This window comes from Sturnira hondurensis, unplaced genomic scaffold (assembly GCF_014824575.4).
Source record: "Sturnira hondurensis isolate 20B ecotype Veracruz unplaced genomic scaffold, ASM1482457v3 Scaffold0016663, whole genome shotgun sequence".
Lineage (NCBI taxonomy): Eukaryota > Metazoa > Chordata > Mammalia > Chiroptera > Phyllostomidae > Sturnira > Sturnira hondurensis.
Genome location: NW_028089294.1, coordinates 13763463 through 13781877, shown reverse-complemented (window position 1 = coordinate 13781877; position 18415 = coordinate 13763463). Strand labels below are relative to the sequence as shown.

The 18415-nt window shown below is 53.1% G+C and overlaps 1 protein-coding gene across 1 annotated transcript; it reads right to left on the bottom strand.

Moving 5' to 3' along the window:
- Window positions 1-142: 142 nt before the first annotated feature.
- On the bottom strand, window positions 143-17273 carry LOC119001469 (ALK tyrosine kinase receptor-like). Its single transcript, XM_037066902.1, has 5 exons — window positions 17222-17273; window positions 13790-14063; window positions 4726-4876; window positions 461-592; window positions 143-238 (listed from the first exon to the last, which is right to left on the bottom strand). Exons 1-5 carry the CDS (start codon window positions 17271-17273, stop codon window positions 143-145), a joined length of 705 nt encoding a protein of 234 aa, XP_036922797.1.
- Between the last annotated feature and the right edge of the window lie 1142 nt (window positions 17274-18415).

Here is an 18415-nt window from a genome sequence, read left to right as displayed (position 1 = left end):
GCTTCACGGAGTCACCTCAGAGGTTTGGGTGCGGGGCAGAGCAGGCTCCGTTGCTCCCTCCTTCCTCTCCACTCTCAGAGCAGAGAGGAAGAGAGGTGGGCTCTACCACCCCCCACCCAACCTCAAAGTTAAGCCCTCAGCGTCACTGTCCCTCAGCGTCACTGTCCCTGTGGGAGGACCTAGCGGGGAAGCCTCTGCCCTTAGCTTCCGGCCTGGCTGCGACAAAGCCGGACAAATGCTCGCAAGGACAGGGAGGGCAAAGGCGTGCGCACTGAATGGGGTTGGCACCGCAGCAGGAGCAGAGCCTGCCTTTTTTTTGGACGGACAGGGCGCCCTGCACCCCTCGGGCCTGGGTTTCCTCATCTCCAAGGGCATTTGGGTGCCAGGGCTGTCGCGAGGCTCCACCCATGACGCTTGGGTGGAGTCACCGCCCCCGGGAAGGCGGTGCAGTCCACCTCACCTGAAATACGTAGGTGGCTCCGCCCCCTCCGCCCCCACCGCCTGCCCACTCGTGCACGCTCCTGTTCACGCGGATTTCTTCTTCGATCACGTTGTTCTCTCCAACACAGACTTTCTGGATTAACTGGTTTGTCTGTAGAAAGAAAACAAGCACCTCAGGTTTGTGCCCAAGTTTCTCTACTTCCCAGCACACAGATCTTCTATGTTTAAAAACAGGGCCTAGACCTCAACTAGCTTACAGCTGAGTTGAGGAGACCAGAAAATATATACCCAGATAACTCTCACTCTGGGCAGTATTAGAGGAGGACCAGGAGGATGGCCGAGTTAGAAAATGCATGGGAAGCTGGGGGAGGGAGAATGAGCCCTTGTTGCCAACGGGTGATCAGGGAAGACTGCCTGCAGGAGGTGGCATTTACATGGGCTTTGAAGAATAAGGAGATTTAAAAAAAACATTAAAGTACATTATATTAGTTTCAGGTATACAGCATAGTGATTTGACATTTTTCTTAGGAAGTGATCACCATGTTGAGTCCAGTAGCCATCTGTCACCATACAAAGGTGTTATGACATTTTGACTGTATCCCCCATTTGAATACTACATCTGACAGAGATTTTTAAACACAGAGAAGGAGAGAAAGTTAGGGTATCTGGGGGGAGAACAGCGTGAACCCAGACGGTGAGTGGGGTATTTGGGGAAAAGCCAAGGAGTGTTTTCGGCTCAGAAAAGTCCATCTCAGGACAGGGAGGCGGTTCAGGAGGACCTATACAGGTCCTCTGGACTCTGAAGAGGGGCCTAAGTGGGGAGATAGGCCTGGAGGGAGTGTGAGTGGGGGTGGGTGGGGGGCATTAAACGGGATGGTGGCAGGGGCCTTGGGGACAACCCCAGAAGGAGCAGGACGTCACTGTCTGGGCAGTGGGGAGCCATCAAGGTGTTTAGGGGAGTTGCAGTTCCGACTGCTCACAGAAGGAGAAACACTGGTGGGAGGCCAGACTGACTGTATTCCCCGCTCATCATCTGCTAAGTGGTTTCTCTGTTTTGGGCAACTCTTTCCTCCCAGCTCATGTCCCATTTCTTGCCTCCAGAAACCCCTGGCATTGCCCCAAGTAGAGCTCACTGTGTCTGCCATTGAGCATGGTGTGAACTGGAATCAGCTGCATACCCTTGGACAACTGGGGAGGAAGCGCTGGGCCTCTCTGACCCACGCGTGTGGAAAGGGAACAAAGACACCGCAGCTTGTGGGTGGCAGAGGATGGCATCCAGGAGAGTGTCTTGCACGTGTCGGGGACTGAATGAACAGCTGCTGTTTTACTGGGATTCATGTCTGAGCCTGCACACGTGCTGGTGTGAGCCCAGGCCCCTGGGAGTCCCTGTGGAGTGTGGAAATGCCTGTGACAGATCCTGGCATCCCTGAATAAAGGGGCGGGGCTTCCAGAAGAGCCATCCCGGTTTCGGCCGCAGCAGCTAAGATGAGCTCGGCAAACGTCAGCCCGACCTCGGAGGAAGATGACTTTTCTTTTACTTAATGGAAAAAAGGCCACTAAAACATCTAATCGCCATGGAATGCTGCTGAGTAACCAGCCGGCGGATGTGGCAATTCATCTTTCTTCACTCCTTATACTTAGGCACTCGGGGTGGGGGTGGGGGGGCGTGCAGCAACAGAGCACTAAAGAAATCTCCAGATAAGTAGCTGAGATGCAATTTGTTTTATGACATTTTGGATTTAATGACGGAAATAATTTGATATTTTTAGAGCAGATTTGGTGTGGGTAGAAGGCTGTGAATTGTTATTGTGGAAGACGACATTTCTCCTGTGCATGTGAAGTGCCGTCCAGGGCTGGGGGTGGGGTGCGGTGAGGCGGTGAGGGGGGGGACACTGCTGGAAGGGAGCCCTGCTAACTGCTGTCTGAGGGGCACCAGGGGCAAGAGGCATGCTGGCTTGGGCCCTGGGTCAGGGGACGGAAATGCGGGCTGTCAGCTGGGCAGAGGGGAGCACAGAGTTTGGGGCCCAGCCTGGCTGCTTGACAGGCTCTGCCAGATGGTTGCTGAGATGCATGGGCCCAGGCCCCTCACCTCTCTGGACCCGTCTCCTCCTCTGTAAATCAGGGGGCTGCCCAGTCTGACCCAGTGGTGCCAGGGCACTGTCCCCTCAAACCCTGCTCTCTTTCTTCCTCTCCTCCACCACCAGCGCTGGGCCCTTGGGGATGCCTCTTCCTGTGAACAGCATGCCCCCCCCCCCCCCCCCCCCCCCCCCCCCCCCCCCTCTNCCCCCCCCCGCCCCGTGTCTCCTTTAAACTAGATGGGGGGGGGATGGGGGAAGGGAGGTTCTTAGAGTCCACTTGGTCTTCCAAGTTTGGCTCAGTTTGTTTTTGGCTCAGAAAAGTCCATCTCAGGACAGGGAGGTGGACACCCTCTCAAGACACCATTTCGGAAAATTCGAGATTGAGGTATTGCCTGTAAACAGTCTTTTTTTCTCCTTCTCCCAGTGACTCCTGGGGGTTGGAGGTGGGGAGCAACAGGGAAGACCAACTCCTGCCCCAAGCCCATGCTATGCCTGGTCCGACCAGCAGAGGGGGCCACCCTCTGTCCCTGCCTGAGAATTGACTTTCGAACTCTCCCTTCGCATCCAAGTTTGAAAGCAAGGAGGTTGATTAATGAAATGATAAAGTGCAGCAACTCAGAGGAACAAGTAGATTATAATTGAATTTTTTTACAAAAAGGATGTGGTCCTGTGAAAAGACATAACTGATTACAATCTAATCAAGTAAAAGTTCCTTGCAAAAGTCAATGCAATCTTTCTGCTTAGATGAAAGAATTACATTAGTACTCGATAAATACCTGTGGAAATTACAGCAGCCTGCAATTTAACGACTTAATATATTATATCAGGTTGAAAAGTCCTGATTATAGTTGCTAAATAAAAGTGGGAGTCCAGCCATTTCTCAGTCACAAGGTTGTACCTGCGAAGCTTACTCTCGTTGCTTTGTTCTAACCCCCGGACACGGCAGAGGCGGGGGAGGCTCTGCTTTGCTTCCAGCCCAGCGTGTAGCTCTTGGAAGCCCTGAGTTTATTTTGTGGACTTGAATTGCTTTCTCAGTGGCCCTTGCTCCCACACCTGTTCCCCAAGGCTACCCTCAGGTGGAAGCTATACTTCAAGTGAGGGCGGGGTTTGGCCCAAAGGGAGCCACGCCCCACAGGGCGCTGAGCTCCAGTCAGGACACCCAGCACTACCAGGGCCTGCCCCTCCTGAACACGGGCAAGAAGCAGACAGCTGGGGCTAGGAGTTTGCACGGCTGCCGCTTGATTAGTCTTCACTTCTCATTCTCCTGGTAACGTCAGAGCCCCGCCAGCTTTCTTGGCTCCTGCTGCTGGAACTCCCCCTCGTGTGGCTGCTGGAGCTCTGGAAGCCGGGGCAGAAATCAGAATGGCTGGCTGTCTCTGGGGCTGCAGAGAGGGGCAAACTAGCTTGTCAAGTGGTGGGCTGCACGTGGAGAAGAAGAAGAGGCTATAAAAACCAAGGCCCCGGCGAAAACAGGAGCCCAAGTCCCTATTCTGTGCTGTGTCATATGTGACTCTGAACAAGTCCCTTCGCCTCTGTGGCCTCCGTTTTCTCATCTGAAAAATGGGACAAGTGGATTGCATGCTCTTTCAGCCCTGATCTGTGCTTTACAGTCTTACAGTTTTAATCACACAAATAATAAATACTATACAAGTGCACTCCTTCTCCAACCATAGCAGAACTTACTGATGGATAAAGCACCCTCAACTGCAGTGCCCTCACCAGAAACAACTGCTGCTATCTGTATCTTTCAGAACTTTTTCTATGCAGTTATGGACATAGAGGTGCCTAAGAGCTGAACAAGAAATGGTTAAGCTGGTATTTGTCTGTTTGTACTAATACAAAGACAGTGGTGCCTTAGGAAGAAAGTCGAGGAAGTACTGTAGCTTCAACTCACACTTCTGCTAAAAGGAGCAACCATTTGCTCATTCAAATACAATTTGGTTCTTCATTTTAAGAGTCACTTATGAAACCGGTGCCTCAGCCTGGGTCCCTGCGGGGCTGTGAAACCCCAGCAGCCACACCACTGGCTTCTCCAGCACCCAGATGGTCCTGGAGAGGGAGGGGCACTTGCAGGCAGGACAGGGGAGAGCCCTGCCATCTTTGAACGTGAGCTCCCAGAGGAGTGTGTTGGGCATTGGTGCCCCCTGCAGGGCCTTCCAGGGCCCTGGGTGGACATGGAGGAGACCCCCTTGCTCTGGGCACTTACGCTGGGGCAGGCATCTTCCCCCTGCTGCCCGACCAGGATATACAGCGTGTCGCCCTTCTCCAGGTTGAAGATGCCCAGCACAGACACGCCGTGGGACCGCATCATGGTGTTCCTCCCGCCTTTCCCGCCGGCGGCTCCGTAGCCAGAGATGCTGCGATGGGACAAAGCACATGGACTTCAGCCATAGGATGGGGGCTAACTCCCTCCCTTCTAGCCCGGCAGCTTCCACTGGGCCAGTGCACCCCTAGGTTGGTCCCCAGGGTTCTCCTTGGGGAGGCATCAGGCCCCTCTCCCCAGTCAGGAGAGGACAGCCGAGTCTGGAGAGGTACAGGGAACTGCCTCACAGGCAGAGTCTGGAAGGTAAAGAACTGGTACAGGGTGAAGAAAGAGTGAGAGGGGGAAGGGCAGGAGGAAAGAGAGATGGGGAGGGCAGTGGGGGGGGTCTGTGCTAATGTAGGGCACTGAGGTAAGTGAGTTCTGAATACTTGGGGTGTCCCCATTATGGACTTATCTCTCGGTCCAGAATCAAGCGACCCACGTGACCTTAGATAACTTAGCATCCCTGTTCCACACCCGTAAAATGGGGATAATAAGAGAATCTACCTTCTGGCCCCTGTGTTGTCAGGATCAAAGGAATTGAGACACGCAGTCTTAGAATTGTGCCTGGCACATAATAAGCGCTCAAATGTATCATTACTATTGCTATTATTATTCTTATCGTTATTAATGGTGGGGTTAGCAGGATCGACTTTGTAGGCAGTTTTAAAGTCTCCCCCTGGGGGTCTAGACACAGGAAGGTCCCACGTAGAATGACGGAGGAGAGCACAGTTTGCAAGCACCGACTGTGCTTCCCGCCCCACCAGTACCCCCTTCTGGAACGATCTGCACACAGACCACAAACAGCCGACCCCGATAAAAACGAAAACAGTGTGGGGGTGTGGGATTATTTCTGCTGCCTCTCAGGTTGCTGAGCTAAAGTCAAGCAAGGATGGGGAAGAAATGACCCAGCTGGTGAACCAAGGGGGCGTGTCTCACAGCCAGCCAGCATGCCAGGTACCAACGCCTCCCCAGAGACCAGCTGCGGGGCTGGGGGCCCGGAGGTTTTTGTGTCCGAGTGCACTCGGATGTAGGGTCCTTTAGGAAAGCCTCCAGGAAGAGACGCAAGGCAGTGCTGCTCATGTGGAAACACAGTGGCTTCTCCTGATATGATTCCAGGAAATTCCCCACGTCCCATGCATGTGAGGCCCCTCCTGGGGGCTCCCTAAGGTGGAGCTCAGGCCTGTTCTGCAGAGACACGCCTGGAGGGCTGACTGGTAGCCAGTGTGGCAGGCCGGGAACGGGGGTCTCCGCGAAGCTCGGAGGAGAGCCTGGCGCCCGCCACCCTGTCTGTGGCCAGGCACTGCCTGGCACCCACCACGAGTCAGCATGGCATGGCGTCCTGAGCACCAGAGGACCTGAGACTGGCTCCAGACCATCAGGGGCTTGCAAAGAAAATGGGAGTGTGATCATAGTTAGGAAAAGGGAGACCTCACCATCAGGGTGGCTGCACTGCAGGGACAAGGTGGAGGGGGCCCAGGGCTCTGGGGTCCCCTCACCAGAATGGGCCATTTCCTACCTGTGTGCCCTGCAGAATGCCAACCTCTTCCCTAATCAAGTAGGAGCCGCATCTTATTTTTTGAACTCACAGGCTAGTGGGGGTCAACATCAACAGAAGACAATGGGGTGGAAACTTAAGAGAAAGGGGGATTCGGCACAAACTCAGGGCCGTCCAGTGCTCAGGGCCCAGGAGGGGGACCAATGCTGGTGGCAGCACTGAGATCTCTGGTGGTTGTGGGGCATGTGGGGCATGTGGGGCGGAGGTGGGCAGCTGCAACACAGTGGTGATGATGGACAGATAGGACTCTCAGACAAGCAGAGGGGGCGGAGGGTAGGAGTCAGGCCTGTGTGAATGGAGGTGAAGAGGCAGGACGCCTGGGGTATGTATGCCTGCAGCAGGTGGCCGAGGGTGGCTGCGGTGGGTGGGGGGCTGTGGGGGCTGCAGAGAGTGGGAGGGGCCAGGGCCTGTGCACCCTCCAGCGTGCCAGGCATGGATGTGTATGTCCCCTTCCAGGAGCCATAAACACTAGCTGTTAGTAATTTCATTTGACAGATGAGGACACCGAGGCTCAGAGGGATGAAGTAACTCATCTGAGGCCACACACCTGGTGTATCCTGGTCCACACCCCATGTTTCCCCTATGGAGACGATTTCCTTCCTAACATGCTGCTATGAGGCTTCTCCATGCATGGCCAGGGCGGTGTGAGAAGACAGACCCTCGCTTTTGACCCATTAGGAACGATGGAGAAGGTGATAAGGACAATTAACTAGCTGCGGGAAAAGGAAGGCTTTTTAGTGAAAGGCAGGCACAGAGAATCATTCAGCTCAGAGAAGGGAAGCCTGGGGCAGGTGCTGGGGCTGGTGGGCTTGGAGGCTCTCTGTGCAGAGCTGAGATGGGCAGTGTGGGCAGCCCACCTCTGTCCTGGTGCACTGGGAAGTGTTTTGACCTGAAGGGGTGGTCTGTGTGGAAAACTGCTGTGTGAGATGGAGCCCTGGTCCTGCCCACTCCTGCTTACGGCTGAGAGGTAAGCTTACACTTCTCATCATTTTCTGTATCATTTACATAGTCATTTGCATCAATCTGCATGCATTATGAATCAATCTGAAATCTTTCACGTGTTTAAATTTAGCCAAATTATTATACTTTATAAGTTGTTTGTTCCTGTCACTTTCCCCCCTCGCTAAGCCATCTTTTTTTTTTTTTTTGCCACCTCCTAGCATGTCCAAAAGCCGCCTCACCTAGGTCTGGACCGGGTTCTTGGTGATGAGATGGGATAGAAAGAGCTGTGAGCTCTGCTCTGTAGGCTGTGTGACTTGGGGCAACTTGGTTAACTTCTCTGAGCCTCAGCTTTCCCTCCCAAGGAGAAAAAGAAGGTCAAGGGCTCCTGCCCTCTGGGGATGAGTAGTGCATCTGAAAAGACTGCAGGTGCCGACCCTGCACTCAAGTGACCCCAGGGAGCCAACGCCCCCTTAAATGTTGTGTCCAAGGCACCTTGCTCCTCTCCCCTAGCCTTGGCTCTGCCAGTGTTACTAGCTGTGTGACTTTGGGTAGGTTACTTACCCTCTCTGAGCTCCAGTTTCCTCATCGATATAAGGGAGATATTAATAACTACCTTGAAGCACTGTTGTGAGAGTTAAATGTGACAGTGCCCATAAGGGACCTCATTCGGTGCCCGAAAGGTAGCCAGTAGCAACAAACGGGAGCTTCTGTTGGGATGTCGGGACACCCCTGTGGCCGAGCCTGTCCACTCCTCTCCAGGGAGTGGCTTCTGGGAGGCAGAAGAGGCAGTGACCCCTGATTCCCAGAGAGCAGTAGGCAGAGGAGGGTGTGGCCGAGGGAGTCTGGGGTCAAGGCTGCTCAGTGTCCCCCAGGCCCCGCCTCTGTAGACAGCCAGTGGGACACAGGCCAGCCTTGGCACTTCCAAAGACCCTAGAGGAATCTCTGAAGCTTTCTCCCATCCCTTGTAAACAATTTATTTCTGATGGCTGACAAATGACAAATTAATTTACCTGCCACTCAAGTGGGGAGTATGACTCGCAGTCATTCCAATTTGCTGGAAATTACAAGATACCGTTCTCAATGAGCTGGCGCCGTATTTTTGTTTGTTTGCTTTTCCTCATCTACGTCCGTGGCCCCTGGTCAGAATGGATGTTTATTGGGTTTGTGTTTTGTATTATTGACTGTGGGCTATGGTTATGTGCTGTTATTGAGTTGTGAATCTTTTTAAAATAAAGAATTAGCAGCAAATCATAGTGGCTACATGCTGGACCCTGAGATGAGGGCATAGCTGGCGTGCGGCCCAGTGGCGGTGTGGGCATCACACCTCAAGGGGAAACGGGGGGTGCAGCGGGGGCAAGGAGTGAGCGGGCCCTGCTTGGAGAAGCAGGAAGCCCCTCATGTTTCCCCGGCATCCCACGCTGGACTCTGCTTCGAATACCCAGTGGGACCCTGGGCAAGCCCTGGTCCCTCCTCCGAGGCTTGGTTTCCCACTTCGTGAAGTCAGGATAGAAAGACCTGCCCTGCCTATGCTAGCCGACAGGGCTACCATGAGCACAGGAGAGTGTGAGTGTGTACGGGCCTGGGTCAGTGGGAAGTCCTGCTCAGGTGGAGAGTGGGATTACCCAGACAGGTCATTTGAGCCATGAGGAGACACCCTGGGGTCAGCAGGGGAGGGCGAGGTGTCAAGGCGCCTACTTCTTGCTGTCTAAGTTCTGTTCTAGGTTGCACTCACATGTGCAAGGGTGCACTTCTTCCCAGCACCCCGCCTGACCGGGGCAGCCTGAGGCACCTGGGAATGTTGGAGCTGGAAGAGGTCTCAGGGGCCCCTTCCTCTACAGATGGGCCACTGTAGAGAGGGGAATGCACACTGTCAAGGTCATACAATGCGCGTGGTGAAATCAGACCCAAACTCCTTTCTGCCTGCAGCCCATCTGTGCACCGCCCCTAACCCAGCTTTTGCTGCTCTGTGCTCTTCACGGCAATGGCTAACTGCACAGTCACTCTGACAATGGGTTGTGACTTGTGGCTCTCTTCTGTAATCATCTAGGGCTTGACTATTGTGGTCGTTCAAAAGACTGTGATGCTCCAGAGTCTCAGTCATCTCTCTAAGTCCTACAGCACCTACTCAGTGCCCTGCACACAGTGGGAGCTCCACAGCTCAGTGCCCTGCACACAGTAGGAGCCCCGCAGCTGTGTGTGGTCCCTGAAGCCAGGTGAGGAGATGAATGTCTGTGATGGAGAGTGACAGGAACAGCTGTGGCCAGGTCAGCTGGCAGGATTGTTGGCTCCAGCTGGGATCAGGGGCCTTTTGTACATTATGCCTGAGGAACAAGTGGGCCATGAGAGAACTGCCATCAGGGGCTGTGGACTGTGCTTGACAAATGTTTTGTAGGCGCCATGTGTGTGTGCAGGACCAAGGGCTGGGAAGGGTGCTGAGCCCTGGGAAGGTGGGAAGGTGGGAAGAAGGAAAGGAAGGTGGGCGGTTGTAGGAAGAGAGGGAGAGGAGAAGTCAGGGAGAGTGAGAGAAGGCTCGCCGCCTCTGCGTGGGGATGCCACGCACAGAACTACACCGAGTCTCAGTGGTCCCTGGAGCAGGGCTCTGCCGGCACTGTCTCCATTACACCATGAGGCTGAGCATCTCACCCCCCCGCCCCCCTCCCCCACAATCAATGCTCTTGTTGTGAGTCACTTCAGCCACACTGGACAGCACCCAGAAACGTCGCTTAATCAGCTCTTCTCACTATTACCTTAATCAAGCTCCTTGAGATGCTATCGGTCACTCATTGTCTTGGCTTCCTCAGGCCCCCAGCAGGGCTGTCACCTTGGCATTGCCTCCTCCCCCAGTCCTCCAATTGCACCGATTCTACCTCCCTGACTTGGCCCTACACCCCGCACTCTCCATCCAGATTTCCTCTGCTCTGGTGTGTAGCCCTTTCTGGCTGGTGCTGGCTGGCCCTCAACCTCTCCCTGTTCTGTAGGTGGCAACCTCACTGCCACCCCATGCTGTCACCAGAGGGAGCTAAAGTTATTCGCCAGGCGAGGCTCCAGCCCCAGGGCCAGGCGTCTTAGCCCACAGGCCTGGCTTTGCCCCAGGCACTGCCCCCACCAGGAGGCCCCCCTCCACTCTGTAGACAGCTCTCACCACCTTCTAGACTGAACACAGGTGTCTCCTTGTGGAAGCTGCTCCCGCCCTCAGCCTCTGACCTGTGAATCTCCACGGTGGTACTTTCCACAGCATTCTGACATGCTACATCCACCGCCCCTCCACAACACGGGCTGGGGCCCCTCTTGGGCAGCGGGGCGTCTTGTTCATGTTTATATACTGTACCCAGTGTGTTTAATACAGTCCACTGGGATTTGCAAAGCAGGTCTGCACGCCAGAACCTGAGTCCTCGGGGGAGCAGACTGTGTCACCCCTGCTGTTGTGACAGAGGGGGTGGCAAATCCAGGGGAAGGGCAAGAAAGTGGAGGCTGGGGGGGAATGGGGGTTTGGGTGCTGCCCCTGATCCCACCCCTCACCCCTGTCTGGGCCTCCCCCCTTCCTGGTGTGTGGTGCAGTAGAGCGTGGGAGATGGGCCCAGGATAAACGGCCAGTAAAGAGTGGGGTCAGGGGTACGCATGCGTCCCTGAGAAAGCCCCAGCAGTGGTGCCCCCCCCCCAGTAGAGCAGGTGCCCGACAGGCATCTGTGCCCCTTCCCTCAGCCCTCTGACCAGTAGGTAGAGAAGGCAGCTGGAGCAACTGTCCTGCCGCGCCCGGGCAGCAGGCAGGCGGCACTCGCGGAGCGCCCGCACTTCCAGGAGCAGATGGATTGCACAGCAATGCTTCCAACCCTTTGCCTCACGTCCCCTGATGTGCCCTGCATTTATTTTGCCAGATGAACTGCACTTACTAAATAAAGATTAGTTGATATGAAAACACTGCCTTCCCAAGAAAGGGCACCTGCCTTCTCAACATGGATATTCTGACTTGGGGACATTTTGGTGTGTTCTAAAAAGCAGACGATTAAACTTCTGCTTCTCAGAATACGATGTGGACAACAGACATCTACATCCAAGCCCAGAGCCTTATCCAGGGTCAAGGATGAAGTGAAGGTCAGAAATAGTTGACTCTCCGCATCAAGTGGGTTCTACATATGCAAATTCCATCAACTGAACATCAAAAATACTTGAAAAATCATCACCTCTTGGTGATGTGACTGCTCGTATATAGTTAGGCCTATGAATGGTTGTATCTGTACTGAGCATGCACAGATTTTTTTCTTGCCGTTATTCCATAAACAATACACTAGAACAACTATTTGCATTTTCATTATATTGGGTATTGTAAGCAATGTAGAAACAATTTAAGTTATACAGGAGGATGCGTGTCGTTCATATGCAGATACTGTGACATTTCACACATGGGACTTGCGCATCCTCGGCTGTGAGCATCCCAAGGGCGTCCCGGGACCAGATCTCCTGGGGAGCTGATGGATGACTGCATCCGCAACAGCCTCTAACTGGTTAAAAAACAAAGTTCAACGACAACCCAAACCCACTGCTTCTTTGTTTGGACTCTTCCACTTTGATCTGGTGCTGTCTCAGGCCAGTTCGAAGTGTCCCCTTTACCAATCTGGGCACTTCACAAAGTTCTGCTTCGACAGAGAAACGGCTGCTTGGGTTTGTTCCCAGTGAGCATTCACCAGGCGGTGCTGGGGGCTGTGAGCGAGGCTCAGCATTCCAGAGAGAGGGTGGGAACGGTTCTCTGATGCCGGCTGATGTTGGCACAGTGTGGCAATACTGTGGCAGTTCACGCAGATTGGAAACCTGGCTAGACTCAGATAGAGCTCTAATTAACAACAAGTGGGAAAATGAACTAATTTTTATTTAATAGTGCAGTTTGTCTGGGAGGCAAAAATCTTTCAAAACATGGAATGCCTCTGAGGAAGTCGGAAAAAGGTGCTCGGAAGCAGACAAGTGGGCAACTGTGGTCCGTGGGGCCAGCCTTCCTGGCTATGCTGTCTCTGACCCAGCTCAAGCGAATGTCAATAATGACACGACCTCATTACTCAGAGGAGGAAGAATACCCTGGGGATCCTCGACAAATAGTCACCCCCTTCCCTCTAGGAGTCCTTCCTCCTGCTCTGGGACAGGGGTTGACCCACGGAAATTCAGCCAGGCAGGAAGGAGAGGCCTGGCCAGCTCACAGTGCTGGGGTCAGTGGTGGCCATGTGTCCTTGGCCATTTACTGGGACGTGTGGGACCCAGAGCACAGAGCTGGCTGCAGCCAACCCTCGTCATTGCATCGTGGCCCAGGATGCCGTGTAAAAAGCACGTAGGCCTCTCCCTGAAACGCTTGTCCCTGAGGCCCCAGGGGTGGGGCTGCCACAGAAAACTGGGCACCTGGAGAAGCCCCCTTTCTTCCCAGGCGCTGGGGGTACGCTGGGGATTGGCAGCTGCAGAGGGGAAGGGCTCTTGCTTCCCACTGCATTTAGCCTCTGGGGGCCTTCACCCCCCTGTTTGAGCAGCCTGGCTGTGGGGTGGGCAGGGCCGCAGTGCACCTGAGCCTCAGATGTTCTGGGGCTGCAGGAGGGTTCTGGACTGTAGGAGGCTCCTGCCTCTCTGAGCCTCAGTTTCCTCATCTGTAAAGTGAAGCTGCAGCACTGTCCTTGCCCACGGCACAGAGCTGTGTGAGGATCACGGCCAGGGTCTGATCTCACTCAGTGGTTCTCCCGGGCTGCATCGGCACCCCCCAGGGGCTTGTTGGAAATCCTTGCTCTCGCTCGGACTCGACTCCAAAGTGCAAAATCCGATGCTCCAAGAGTGGGTGCGGCAACCTGGGCTTTCACCTCCAGTCATTCCGGGGCCCACCCCACCATGAGACCCCCGGACCTGAGCTCTACCATTAGCTGTGCCTTGGGCCATGACCTCAAAGTGGCCCAGGGGAGCTGGGCCTCCTGTCAGCCTGGCTTTGCTCTGGTGGAGTAATGAGACTTGGGGCTGGACAGGGGACAAGAGTTGGAGGACAGTCACTTTCCCTGAGAATAGTGAAGTCCCCGGAGAGGAGGCTCGAGGATAAGAACCTTGTCTTTCACACGTGTTGCACCTTGGTTTCCCACACAATTTGACACGCACTGCCTTACTCAACAGCATGGAGGAATATTCAAAGAGTAGCCGACTGTAATTACAATGCTTAGTAACAAAATCACAAATGTTCTAAAGCTGGCTCATGCATGTGTATCACCTCCACGAACAATTGTCCCAAGCGGGCTCCTTGGGAGTCGAGGACATACCTTCCTTTGCTGCCGTATTCCCTTCTCCCAAATCTCCCCATTTCCAGTCCTTACACCCTGAGATGGGCCAGAGTCTGTGGCCTCTGAACCTTGGCGTGCCACCCAGGTACCCTGGGGACGTGCACCTGTACACAGGACCCCAGTCCTCTTCGGGAGGGCGAATCTGCCCCTCAGCTCCCCCCTGCCCCATACGTACCTGTAGGTGTCGGTGGCTGGCACCTTCCAGGTCTGGATGCCCTTCAGGGGGCCCTCGCTCCCCACCACCACGCTCAGGTTGGTGTTCCGGTAGGCGTTGTTGCACTGGGCCTGCGTGGGGCCGTGGGGCCCACTGGCCCCGCATGTGGTGAACAGCCAGTGAACTGTGGCACAAGAGGGAAGACAGTCACTCCTGGGGCCTGACCCTCCCTGTGCCGTGGGCTGCCTCCGAGCTGTCTGCTCCCTGACCCTAACACTCTGAGCTGGCACCCGGACTGGGGCAAGAGACGCCACTTAGTCCTTCAACCTGGAAACTGCTACTGAGGATCAACTGTGCGCCAGGCCCCGGGTCAGGTGAGAGACACAGGTGGGGCAGACTTGGACCCCGGCATTGAGAAGCCCACTGCCTAGGAAGGGGGACTAAAAAGGATGCAATCAGCTACAATAAAGGGCAATGAAAAAATACTGTGCAGGAGCGAGGAGGGGGAAAAAATCCGTTTCAGGTGAGGCAGGTGCAGGCCAGGGCTGGGTCCTTTCCTGGTTTCTCATCAAGTCCAGGGCAGTGCTGGGCAAACTGCAGGTGCCATGCTATGGTGACTGCATCTGACCTGTTCCCAAAGATTTGGCCTCTTTTGATAGGATCCTTATAGCTTGGAGAAGACCAAAAGAGTAAACTAGACACAGAGCCAGCTCCCTGACCCCTCAGGGGCCCACGGACCCAGGGCAGTAGTGGGGTCAGGAAGACTTGCACTCCCGGCTAATGTCTTTACGTATCTGTCAGGCCTCAACAGGGCTCAGCCTCCTTCTTATTAACCTTCGGGTCTAGAAATGCAGTGAGAGCAGCTTTCGGGCTCTCAATGAAGCAGTGTGGAGAAGTGGGGAGGCTGGTCACGCTGTCTTCCGGCACGCTCTCCTTTTCCAAGCCCCTCCCCACTGCCTGGGGCTCCGTCCTCACCTGGAGCACCCCACGTCCTTAGACGACCTTCTAGGGGCGCCTCCAGAACACTTAGCACACCCCGCCCCTCCGCCACCCCGCGGCCATTTCCTTTCACACTTTCCCTCTTGGAGCTGGGCTGCACCTCGGGGAGTTGTGAGATTTCACGTGGGCTGGAATGCTAACCTTTTTAATAACCTATAAAAACTAAAAAAAAAAACCCCTGTATTCTTGATGAATGGTTTTCACTTCAAATACAAAAATCTCATTATAAGATTAAAGAAATTACTTCCCTTTAAAGAGATTAAATCAAATTCCACCTACAGAAAATTATGGAAAGATTAATTTGGGCATATAGAGCTTTGTTCAATAAAGCGGTGAAGGAAAAATTTTGGAAAACTTTCAAGTGATTTGATGATGCAAAAGTGAAAGGTCAATTTGGGCTACTAACTGTAAGCAGTCAGCCTGGGATTACACTGGGCGACCTCCACGGTCTGAAAACCGGGCCAGCTGTGTGGGCTTCGTGACCCTGCCCTGACCCCTAGGCCAGGAGGCCGGAGTTCTCGCTGGCGATGCATTGCACGCAGCTCCTGGACCCTGGCGAGCCGTGCTTTTCTCTGCTTCATTTTCTCAGAGGAAGATGTCAATTTCTGAAGGTCGTTTCTAGGGCAAGAAGGTGATGAATCCATTCATCTTTGGTGTGCATGGCTGAATGCTGGTTTTCTGATCTAGTCATATTATAAAGGGGTAACCTGTTCATTCAAAGTTCTAACTCTTTACTGAAGGCATTTTAGTGCAAGCGCTCACTTGCCCAAATCCTAGGAGTGGGCTGTGCAGGGGTGAGGGGGTGGGGTGGGTGGGATGAAATGGAAAGGACACAGGTTTTGAAATCAGCAAGAACACCTGGGTTTGGGGGTCGCCTCATCACTTACTGATCGTGGGACCTCGATCAGCATTAGGATGAAAGGAAGCAAGGCTATGAAAGGTCATTGTGAAGTTCAAAACTCTAACAGTGTGAGTCGTGTCAGTGACTCTGGTCTACACCGAAGGCCAGTGCTGTTGCCAACAACAGGAACTGTGGCCAGAGGTCACATGGAGGTCTTCGAACCGCTCAGACTGGAGTTCGTTCCCTCGAAGAAAAATGCCTCCTTCTGGAAGTAACTTGGTTTATGTGACCTGTAAAGGAAACTTCCCCTATCTTCCCCAGTGTCTGTGGGTGCGGTGGATCCCGAGCCAGCCGCACCTAGGGACTGACGCTTAGTGAGCTGGGGAGGAGGAGAGGGTGAGAGAAAAAGAAGAGCTCAGAAAAGGAGCTGAAAAATCTACTCCTCCCAGGATCTCTAGCCTCTCCAAGACCATCCCGCAGGCCCCATCTGTGCCTACAGCAAACAGCCCAGGCTTGAGAACAGCCTCAGCCTCTGGGCACAGATGCATTGCAGCTCATTTAGTTAATTCCTTCCCAGTAATTAAAGAATTTACACACACACACACACACACACACACACACATTTTACTGGATCAGGCAAGTGTGATACTGTATATATAATCACTTCAGCCTGGTTGACTCGGTTCCAAAGGTTCTAAGATATTCCCAGAGACACTGGGCTTCTACTTCTTGGCCAAGGGGAGCATCTGGTGAAGCAGGAGGAGGGGTGAGGGCTTTGGATCCAGATGGGCCACGTTGTCTCATCCTGATTCTGCTTGGCAGGAACTGCAAGATTGGGGTGAATTGCGGAGGTTCTCTGAGACTCGGTTTCTTAACACACACACGGGGACACCCATGCCTGTCACTGAGACTTCTCGTCAGTGTCGTGGGACAGCCTGAGCAAGGTGCTTAGAACAACATCTGGCTCAGAGAGGACAAAACGGACCCCAAGGAGGAGCCTGGATTGGGGGCAGGGGAGGGAGGAAGGTTGGCTCTTTCTTCTTCTCTTACTTTAAAAACAAAACAAACAAACAAAAAAGATTGTGTTAAAACTCATTTATGAAAGAAAAATAAACTTCTTTATGTTATTTTTACTTATACTGTACACTGGAAGTCTAGCTTAATACTCATTCACATCTAAACTTTATAAAGAACCCACAAGCATTAAAACACTAATTGGTTATAGACATTTGAGTAAAGGGAAATTTATTAAGCACTGGGTTCATTTTAGGTATATTGCAGAGCCCTCCAAGAAGAAGCAAATCAGTTAGTAACATACAGCACAATGCTAAAAACACATAGGCTAGGCGGTGATTTGCTGGCTTTATTACTGTTGCTGAGCCATCTCATCTGCTCAACTAGATGCAAAGAAAGCGCTCTACAAAGGGAAATAAGTTCTCAACTGTGGCTGTTAATCACAACCGCGAGGGTCTGCCTCACGCTGAAGGCCCAGGTGGTTGCCCTACAGAGGAGCGGCCAATGGCTCTTGTGGGTCTGTACAACCATGTTGATTCTGACCCTGGGGACTGACATTCACCCCGTCTGTGGACTGAGCTGAACCTCACGGGACCCACAGCATGTCGGGTCATTCTGTTGGCTGTCATAGACCCCATTAAATGCAGTCATGACCCAGATCCAAGTAAGTGTAATCACTCATCATCCATAATGCGCACAACACCATCCTTCATTGTAAACTAGAAAAAGTAACCCCTTTTGAATACATCATGAAAATTAATAAATTGTTCTCCTTACTAGGGTGAAATGAAAATAACGTATATACTGTAGCTATTGCAAGGTTAAAACATTTCTATCCTCTGTCTCAACTCTTTAAACAATGGACCAGCGACCCTCCTACCTATATGATCAATGCCTAATTATTGCCTTTTCTTTTTGATGTTGGCAGCTGTTGAAGCTTAATGCCTAGGCCCATTTATTTATGGGGAGTTGCAAAATGATGGTACTCAAATTATCCCTGTTTTTCTTATTTATTAGTTGGAATGCATCTATAAAGAGCTGCTTCCTCTCATTTACTATTTGGTTACCCGCATATGAAAAGTAGGATAAATACTCAATTCTTTGGGGCTGAGGGACTGCTAGATGCAGAGGACTTTTATGTTATAGCTTTGGAACACATCTGGTGGATGGTGGAAGATAGGGGAAGTATAATCTCAGATAGAAACGGACATTACCAGCCTGGTCCGTGTGGCTCAGTGGACTGAGCGCCCGACTGTGAAGCAAACGTCACCAGTTCAATTCCCAGTCAGGGCACGTGCCTGGGTTGCAGGCCAGTCCCCAGAAGAGGGCACGTGACAGGAAACCACAGATTGATATCCCTCTCTTTCTCCCTCCCTTTCCCTCTCTCTAAAAATAAGTAAATAGATTTTTAAAAAAATATATAGAAACCCTCTTTAGATCTGTATCTAAAAGGGACTGCCTATTCTTTCTATAAAACAAAAGGACATCACTATGGGGATAAACAGGGCCGGGAATCCTTAGACCTGCGGGTTCAATGGGTTTAGTCACAGTGCATTCCGGTAGAGCCTTCATCCTGCAGTGAGTTCTGTTTGGCCTTCTAAAAGCACGGCAGGGCAGCAGACAGGAAAGGAGGAAGAACAAGCACTCTCTGTCTCGAGAGGGAAAAGATACACAGGGGCCCAGGATGACGGAGCTCGGGGGGGGCGGGGGCGGGGGCGGGGGCGGGGCAGGCCACACTCAGTCTGCTCTGCAACACGGTCTCCAGGGGGTGACTCCCTGTCCCTCTAGTTTGT

Bases quoted from the DNA above. Each gene is read 5' to 3' on its own strand.
- LOC119001469 (XM_037066902.1), bottom strand. From the start codon at position 17,273: ATGACTGCATTTAATGGGGTCTATGACAGCCAACAGAATGACCCGACA. The intron at 14,064-17,221 runs GTGGGTCCCGTG...CTCTTGCCCCAG, and splicing joins ACAGAATGACCCGACATGCT to TCCGGGTGCCAGCTCAGAGT. The intron at 4,877-13,789 runs GTACGTATGGGG...GTCCCATCGCAG, and splicing joins CCAGCCACCGACACCTACAG to CATCTCTGGCTACGGAGCCG.